The sequence below is a fragment of the Asparagus officinalis genome, chromosome 5 (genome assembly GCF_001876935.1).
Source record: "Asparagus officinalis chromosome 5, Aspof.V1, whole genome shotgun sequence".
NCBI classification, from domain to species: Eukaryota; Viridiplantae; Streptophyta; class Magnoliopsida; order Asparagales; family Asparagaceae; genus Asparagus; species Asparagus officinalis.
The window spans coordinates 7,133,785-7,143,851 of record NC_033798.1 but is presented as its reverse complement, the minus strand read 5'-3'; the positions used below and the strand labels follow the sequence as shown (position 1 = coordinate 7,143,851).

Sequence of the window (10,067 nt, the reverse complement as noted above, 5' to 3'; positions counted from 1 at the left end):
ATAAAAATAATGATCGTAGTTCGAAATTCATAATTTTTATAAACTATAACCCATAATTTTTTTCAATTTCATTCATTTTATCCTAATGGTAAATAATTTTTCGAAGTCTAAAATTCATAATTTCAATAGTTATAATCAAAGATTTTTCTCCATTTTTGTTTGCTTTGACCCAATAGCAAATAATTATGTGGATTTCGATACTTTCATGAGCTGTAATTCATGATTTTTATTTATTTTTCTTTATTTCTACCGAATGGAAAATAATAATGTGGACTTCAAAATTCATGATTTCATGAGCATTAACCTACAATTGTTAACCATTTTTGTCTGTTTTGACCGAATAGCAAATAATTCATTGTAGTTTAAAATTCACAAAATTTTCATGAGCTATACCATACAATTTTTGTTATTTTTTTTATTTTAACCCAATGACAAATAATTAGGTAACATTTAAAATTCATAATTTTCATGAGCTGTAACCCATAAGTTTTGTTCACTTTCATTCATTTCATGATAATGACATATAATTATGTGGATTTGAAATATATAGATTTCATGAGCTATAACCCATGATTTTTTTTTTAATTTTCATTCATTTTGGTCCAATAGGCAAATAATTTTACGAAGTTCACAATTCACGATTTCCTAAACTATAACCCTCGATTTTTGTGTATTTTTGTTCATTTCTATGTAATGAAAAATAATAACTCAAAAATCGAGATTTTCGTGATTTTCATGAGCTATAACCCATAATTTTTGTTCATTTTTGTTCGCTTTGTTGTAATGACCAATAATTTTGTGGAGTTCAAATTTCACTATTTCATGAGGTTTAACTCACGATTTTTTTTTCATTTTATTCGTTTTCTCCAAATAGGAAATGATCATGTGGACTTCGAAATTCACTATTTCATGAGCTTTAATCCATCACTGTTAACCATTTTCGTCTGTTTTGAGCAAATAGCAAATAATTCACTTTTGTTTAAAATTTATAATTTTTTCTTGAGCTATAACCTATAATTTTTATCTATTATTATTTATTTTGACCTAATGACAAATAATTTTTGCAAAGTTTATAATTCGTGATTTTATAAACTGCAACCCACGATTTTTTGTATGATTTCATTAGTTTTGTAGAGTTCAAATTTCATGATTTCATGAGCTATAACTCACAATTTTCATCTAATTTTTTTCCCTTTCACCCAATAACAAATAATTAAGCAGAATGCAAAATTCACGATTTCACAAGCTATGATCTATAATTTTTGTCTATTTTCATTCATTTTAACCCATGAGCAAATAATTTTACAGAGTTTAAAATTCACGATTTCATAATCTCCAGAAATTCAAAGCAACTTTGTCAACTACAATTTGATACAGAAAATGGTAACTGACTCAACGCAAATATTATCATACTCATTTTAAAAGCATAAGTTCAGGAAAAAAATTCATGGTCAATATTATCATTCGTTATTTTGAATATTTTATTTAAATCTTAATCTATTCTAATTTTAATCATATCTTATCTAATTCCGTGTAAACTATCTATAGCTCAACAATTTAAAAAATATATTAAATATTTAATTTAATTTTTAATCTATCCAAATACTAATTATATGCTATATTAACTCCATATGAACTACCTATAACTCAACAATTTAGAAAATTTAGAAAAAATAAGATTAAGAAATTATACGTAGATAACATATTATAATACAGGAAGTATTATAAAAAACTCAAAAGTTTTAAAAATTGCATACAATAGTCTTAAAAATTTAAAATTACACAAAACACCTTGACTTTTTAAAACTTAAAAACAAACATGAAATCTAAGATTTTAAAATTTGCAATTAACAACCTCAATATTTAAAAAATTATAGACACAACCTCAAAAAGTTTAAATTACAAAAAAAACACCCTAAATTTTAAAGATTTTAAAACTTAGAAACAACATAGATGAATTCCAGGTATTACCATTAGGCACTTAAAATTTTAAAATTTGTAAAAAATAAGCTCAAAGTTATAAAAATTATAAAAATTCTCTCAAAAGAAAAAAAATTATAAAAAATTCTAAAATTTCAAACTTCTAACTAGTACACATCAAATTTAGGAATTATCAGCAAATCGCTGAGAATTTAAATTTTTTAAAAATAGCCAATATTTAGTAATTGTAAAAATACCTTCAAAATTTTACAGTTACAAGAAAGATTCTAACATTTGAAAACTTACCACCAACAAATGAAATATGAAAACTATAAGCACTCAACTTATAATTAAAAATTTTCATAAAATACTATCAAAGTTTAGAAATTGTAAAACACACCCTCAAAAGGTCAAAATCATAAAAAAAGACTGAAATTTGGAAGAAAAAAAAAGAGGAAATGTTTGATATTATTACATTAAGATATATAAATTTAACTTTCAATTTAAAATTTATCATCCATTTTTAGTATCTAAAAGTAGTCTAAGTTGATGCCGGTAAAAAATAGCAATTATCGTAGATTAAAACTATCCAGTTAAGGAATAAGAATTTAAAAATATATGATAAATTAAAAATTAACATTATTGTATAAATTCAAAGAACTGCATATAATTTTACTAATAACATTTAGTGATAGAAGACAAATTAATAAAAGACTATAATATAATATGTTAGCATTAATTGATTATAATGTATAAACATTTATCTCTAATGTTGATAATATTCATAGGATAAAAAATACAAGGACTTATGTATTAAGAAACTATTAGAAAGTTCAGAAATATCATTTAAAAGAACTAAGTTGTTTTTATTTCATATAAATAAGTGAAGGAAACAAACTCAAAATTAGAAAACATTCATAAATCACCTGAATTGACATTGATAAAAGACATATCTGACAAAGAAACACTCACTGAGTTCCCTTTGAAGAACATATTGAATAATTTTATCCTAATTAAAAAAACATTCTTCATGAAAGATACAAAAAAATTAGTAAGTACTTGTAAATTTTCATACTTTATTCTTGAAATACTAGAGGAATCATAAACTTAACATAAAATTATGTATAAATAATCTTGCAATAGAAACTAAAGTGAAGTTGTTGATCAACTATATTGCGAGATATAATAAGCTAAATAATATGAGGAAAATCACTATAATGGATAAAAAGTATGCACATGATACTTAATTACCATAGTGTAAATAAAAAATTTAAAATTAAAAATTTTCTTTTTTCTATATAGTTGCACTCTACAAGTAACCTTATTTAGGGATATGACTACCAACGAAGGATAAATTTTTAAGGACATGATAAAAGATAAGTATGAAATAGTACCGTCATATTTTAAGATCTTTAAATATGAAGGTAACATATTTTACAACTAAAATTATTATTAAAGGCCACTAAACATAAAATTCACATTTTATCAATCTCAAATTTGTAGGAAAGATATGCATGTCATCGTAAATTTTGTTAATAATATATATCAATTCAAAGATACAACTTATTGAAGAAATAAGAGAATGATAAGTAAATCAAGCAAACTTCCATATAACACAATAAAAAAATATTACATTTTAAAGCTAATATGCATGGCTCATTCAGAATAAGCTGCTAAAACAAAAGCATCTCCATCAATGTTTTTTATAAATACAACACAAATTTAAATTATTGAATATTTTATAAAATAGCTTAATTTTTTTGCGTAAAACAGGATTCTTCAGAAGGAATTTTCATGAACTTTTTTAATATTTTTATATGGATATGTGAATGCTTTTATCATGTAAAAGTGTACTAGAATTGACATTAATCTTTATTTTACGATTTTTTTTTAAGTCTTTCAATGATTAGCAACAAAATTTATATTCTCTTTAGTGTCATTCTAACTCACTTTTAATTAATCATCTTGGTTTATTGGTTTTAATTATTCATCTTTTTTTACAACACTATTTTTTTAAGTGTTTTTCACTTTTACAGCATTATACCTTCTCAAATCAAGCTTGCCTTCATAAGGCCTGTTCGTTTGGCCAAAAAAACTGGGAAATCAAACTTTAGGAAACCTATTTTCTATTATAATTACTTACTTAAGGAAATTGATTTCTTGTTTTTTTTTTGAGGAAATGGATGGAAAGGAATGTTTAATGAGATGAGATGAGTTGTCACAATATTATTGGATGATGTGTGTAATTTTTAAAAATGAGATAAAATAAGATGTGATGAGTTGGATGATGTGACACATTTCTTGTGTTTGGTTTATTTTTAAAGGTAAGAAAGGAGATGAAATGAGATGAGTTGGAGGATAAAAATAATATTTTATTGGATGTTGTGGGTGAGTTTTAGGGATGGAAATGGATAAAAATATTATTTTATTGATTTCCTTGTACCGATTTCCTTTTCTTGGTTTTTAGGAAACCAACCAAACAGCCCCTTCATGTCGATCCAAATAACGTGCAAATTCAAATTAGCTTTAGATTATATTTATTTCTTGTCAATTCAATTATTAACGTGAAAATTTTAAATTTGGTGTAACCCATTAGAAAAACATTAAAGAAAATAAATAATCATAATACTAAAGTTTAAAGACACAAATGAGCAAAAACAATCAAAGTAGAACTGATAAACAAATTTTAGTAAAGAAATAAATAAAAAATACTTAACCATAATATATAACCACATGCATTACACGTGCATAAAACCTAGTCTTACTAAATCAGCGAGAATAGCAAGAGTTGGGTATTTATAATACATAGCTCCCCAGGCAACTGTCTCAACCTTTGCAATGAAAATCAATTACATTTTTCTCAAGTTATCTAATCTCGCCTGTAAATCATCATCAATCCCGCCTCCATCAGTTCCACTTGTTTCAGCTTGAGCAACTTTGCCAGCTGCAGCAGGTGCAGCCACCGCAGATGAAGGAGCCTTCACAAGCTGCAAAAACCAAATAAATCATAGTAACATTAAATCGCAGCAGATTAGTCTTTCTATTTCGGGTAAATTTCAACAAAACTATGAACTTTGGGGCGTTTTGCATAAAACTACACATAGCTTTCTAATATTGAAAACTACTTCGAACTTTCAAAAGGGTTGAAAAATATCATGAACTGTCGGAAATTGTTGCTGACGGCGTCAACATCTTCAATAAAAGGGCTAAACTACTATGTTTATATCTATCAACTCACAATGTTCATGAAAGTAATTTAGAAGAGACATACATATATATATAGTAATAAGAGCAAAATCACAGGTGATAACTTCCCTTAATTGTTGTCTAGTATAGTAATTTACTGAAAAGCGGTCATGGTAGTTTTCACTAGTAAAATTATGGTACTATTGTGAAATTTTACTCTTTCACTTTACCTCTGAGTTGATGTCGATGCCAATCTCATCTAGGACTTGGCTCACTAGTTCTTCTGTTTCTTCTTCCTCTTCATCTCCTTCCAAGGCGTCATCAATGGCATCTCCCATAACCTCGGTTACCATTTCCATCTTCTCATTTTGTCGCTCAAATTCTTGCATTATCTTCTGCAAAGCAGGGAGGTTCATTTGCCTGTTCATCTGTCCCATTGCTTTTGTAACACCTTTCATGGCCTCACCCATTGCTTGTGTAGATTTCAGTGTCTGCGGGCATCAGGAATTCTATAAATGGCATTGCATAACATCAATAATATAAAAAAACTTAATCTTAAAGTGTGATTAGTTACATGCATACATTTTCAAATTAAATTCCATCCTTAATACAATATACAACATAAACAACCTTTATATTCATGAATTATGATTCTCATTAAAAGATTTCAGGGAATACCAAATACTGATTGAAATTCCAGGAAAACTGTGCTCAAGTTTTATTATATTGCCTTCAAAGTGAGGGGGGGGGGGGCGGGCGGGCGGAGGGAATCTGCATCTAACATTTTTGACACAGCAGTAAGAAGAAATAGCTCTCCTATGACATTAGAACTGATAATGTGTGCAAGATATCAACAGATTGTCGCCTGCTAAGTATGATAGTTTAAAAACATCAAAGGACATGCTTACTTTGACCCCAAATCCAACCTTACTCTATCTTGGGTATTATGACTGAAAAAAACCTGGTAGACGTGGTTATAGAAGATTCAAAGGGTGACTTGGGAAAAGAGTCCATGAGCTGTGGCCTCCTAATTGGCAGGGAAGCTTGATTGACAGCATACTAAGCTTTGATCCAAATGCACCCATAAAGTCAGACAAAAAAGGAAATATACCTGTATTCTAAGAGAAACACCTTGGAGCTGAGATTTGAGAGCATAGAACTTGGTGATTTGATGCCTTGTTCGAATAAGATCTTTTGCCATGACTTTGACAGCACCCTGTAAGTAATGATGAATTGTTATGAAGCAAAAGTAACATAACGTGGAAAAGTAATTAGAACTGGACAGCTCCAGAGGCAAGAACAGCAAGATGAAGCTGCAACAAGGTAAGCTATGCAAGCAGGAAAAAGGCATCTAATTCTCAAGATGCTGCAAATTAAGTATTATTAGCATTTCACAAGCAATGGTTGAGCTAAGAAGTTTGACTACATGAATTCCCAGAAATATGCAAAGGATTTCTGTAAGGCTTCTGAAAATGAATATTCAAAGTTAATTTAGACTATACTATCATGCCAGATTCACAACCTAATTTGGGCATATCAACTACATGCTTTAACGTAATAACATGACATCTCTGCTCTGCATTCACATCATGCAGCACCTGGTCCTGTGTTGTATCTTAATTTCCTCTTTTCCTCTTTCCCGCTCATTTGAAGCAATATTGAGCAAAAATAAGTTGGTTTTGCAATAGAGCGAGAAGCTGCAAGCTGCGGGGTTTCTCCATCTCTTACTGTGAACAAATGCTGACTAGAGGGTAAAGAAAATAGAAATATAATGTAGAGCTCAACTAGTTAAATCAGGCAAAGTGATCAATGACGATAAATGTAATAGATAAGTCGTGCACACAAAAAACCCAAACCAATCAATCAGTGACCATCACATTATACATGACTTAGATGCCCTAGATAGTTGTTTGAAAAATGAGTATGGAATTTAATATTATATCGTACATGCACACATTTCCAAAGCATGTGAGCGCCAAAAGTCAACATAACAAGTTCAATTTCTCAACCACACATTCTTGACAACAGAACCAGATAGAATTGGCGATTCAATTCTCAAGAATGTCTTTACATGTTTCCATCCGATTGTCTGACTAAAAATAAGAAGGCGCTGGACAATATATAAAACGTTGTCTTTTACCAACATTTACACCAATAAGTTCCCGAATCCATAGCCACCTGGATCTTAGATATACTAATAGCTATTGTATCGAAATCAAGAAAAATGATGATTGCAAGTATTTACACTCAACTAGGCCAATAAAACTATCATGGAGCAATAAGCTTATACAATTATGCTGGTTTCTCAGTTCCTAATAGGCTACTACAAAATAAACTTCACATATTCATAAATTCATCAAGTATCACTTTGTCTCTTCTCAAATTTAAGGAAAATTTGTCTCAGGATCTTCTGAATGCTCAGATACTGGAGTCACCTCCCCTTTTCATGTAGAACTGCTCATATCATCATATGTCATGTTCAAGTGAGAGATCCTCTTTTTACTAGTGAACATCTCAAGAAGATGTGTAAACCTTTTGTATAACCAAGGCTCTTGTCGGTGCTTCATCTCCCAGATGTAGGACATAATATACTATGAGATCTTAAAGAATTGCATATGAACATACCCGCCAAAGAGAGATGGCTCCAAAGCTGAATGTAAAAGAAAGATCATCACTCATCAAGCAGACCCCAAAAGATATAGAATGGAGGCCTTTTTCTTGACAGGTCAATCAAATTTATAACCTAATCAACCATGAGCCAGGATTTCAATGCCTTTAATTTTATCTTACATGCTCGATTCAATGTAATGGATGCACCAATCAGGAGGATTGATAAGATTATAGTTAATGAAACAAGGCCAGGGATAAGTCCAAGGGAACTTGGTTGAAAGCAATTAAGAATAATATGATAACAATTATATTAACTGAGGAGATAGCTCTTCACAGATCTAAATGGGAGAATAAGATGCATGTAGCTGACAACGAAAATTCAGGATAAATGATTTGTTGTTGGCACGTTGTTGTTGTACGCCTGAACTTAGTCAGTTTACTGCCAAATGGATCAGGCGGTATTTAGATTCCCAATAGTTGATTCTACAACAGTTGCTCTCCTCTCACCAAAAGAATAGGGTTTGTGATACACCCCCGGTCCAACCTGCTCTACTAAAACCAACCGCTCCACCAAACCCGGCAACCCACTCCACTCTCTATAAAGTCTCTCTTTGAGATACTAGACTAGACTTTTAAGGAAGAAAAGATGCTACCTCTTTCTCATTTAGTTATTCTAACCTCTTTAAGTAGAGAATTAGGGGTAAGTTTAGTTGTTTTTCCTTTTCCTTTCGGTCATTTATTTGTTCTAAAGCTGATGGTCGTAAGGAGTAGTAGTTGTTTAAGGTGAGTGTTACTTGTTGGGGTATTTGTAGTCGATACATCTCATTATATCTTGTAATAACTACAGATGAATAGAAGAAGATGGTGCATCCATGAAGCTGTATCTTGTAATAACTACAGATGAATAGAAGAAGATGGTGCATCCATGAAGCTGTAGTACGGTTTGAAGTCGATCCGGCCTCCTTTTGTGATGGGTTATCCAATTGTTTGTGTATTTTGTACTCTATTGTTGGTGTTTGCAACGAGGGGAACGCATAATTTTCAGGTCCTTCTATGACATGTTTAGAAAAAAAAAAATTTATAGTCAATTTGAAACTCCAAGCACTAAGATGACACACATGATAAGCATCTTGAATAATTTACAAAATTTACTAGATCACAGAAAATGACCTGACATATCATGAGCATGGCCCTCATAGGTTGAATTTTTTCCAAGATTTCAAATTCAACACATAAATTGTTATGATTCACAATATGCAACATAAATTAATCAAACAAAGAGAAAATTACCATCTGCCCTTGCTTGGCAGTCTTCTTGATCTCAGTAATGAGCTTCTTCTCTTGATTCTGCAATCCCTGCCTCTCCCTCTCTATCTCCCTAATCGATCGATCAAGCATCCGCTTATTCTCCCTCAACAGCTCTGCAATCAAAACCCTAACCATCAAAAATCAACTAAGAAAACCCTAATTTTATCCCAAAAGAAAAAAAATTACCCGCAGGGGTTTTCTTCTTGCCGAAGAGAAAACTCATCGTCGTTGACTGAAATCGAAGAAAATTTTGATGAATCGAAACGAGATCGGGCTATAGAAATCGAGTGATTCCTCTGAGATGAAGATGTTTGTTTCGATGATTCGATCTCCACTGAAAACGCAGGAATTTACAAAAATAGTCCCAATTTGGGGGTTTTATTTGCGCCAACTTGGTTATTAACTTAATACATACTCGCTTTGGTTTGGGAAATTTTTTTATTAGTGTCCTAACCCGAATCCGATAAATAGATGCTGGTTGCTTTGGCTCGGATCCGCTAAATAGTATCCACACCCGAAATTACTGGAGTAATAATCTATTAATTTAATAACCTTTCTGGTTACCCAATCCACAGCTAAACTAACTTATTCATTGGAAGGGCTTCATTTTATAATTTGACTGGCTTGTTTACCCTTTTTTAATTTCTTAATTTTCTGATAGACGACAACCCATAACGCAAGGTGACCCTCTTCCATAACCCTTCCTTTCTTCCTTCCTTCCTTCATTTTAAGAAGAACAATTTTTCACTTCAGCCCCATTTCAATTTTTTTATTTAAATCGATCTTATTTTTTTATCAAAACCGACCCGATTTTTTGATTAGCAGCTTAATCACCTTCCTAAACAGTCGGGGTTGGCAACCCCGGCTATTTAGGATATTAATTTTTAGGGTTTAAGGCTTCTAATTAGGGTTTAACACCCTCCTAAATAGTCGGGGTTGACAACCCCGACTGTTTAGGATGGTGATTAGGCTGCTAATCGGATTTATGCACGTGCAATGCATGTGATTAAATATTATGATTAAGTATTTTTGATTTATTTCTT

General features: G+C 30.8%; 1 protein-coding gene across 1 annotated transcript; it reads right to left on the bottom strand.

Annotated features, from left to right (window-relative positions):
- On the bottom strand, window positions 4,619–9,424 carry LOC109843359 (vacuolar protein sorting-associated protein 2 homolog 1). The gene is made up of 5 exons (XM_020412291.1): window positions 9,211–9,424; window positions 9,007–9,137; window positions 6,218–6,322; window positions 5,337–5,597; window positions 4,619–4,907 (listed from the first exon to the last, which is right to left on the bottom strand). Exons 1-5 carry the CDS (start codon window positions 9,245–9,247, stop codon window positions 4,770–4,772), a joined length of 672 nt encoding a protein of 223 aa, XP_020267880.1. The 5' UTR covers window positions 9,248–9,424; the 3' UTR covers window positions 4,619–4,769.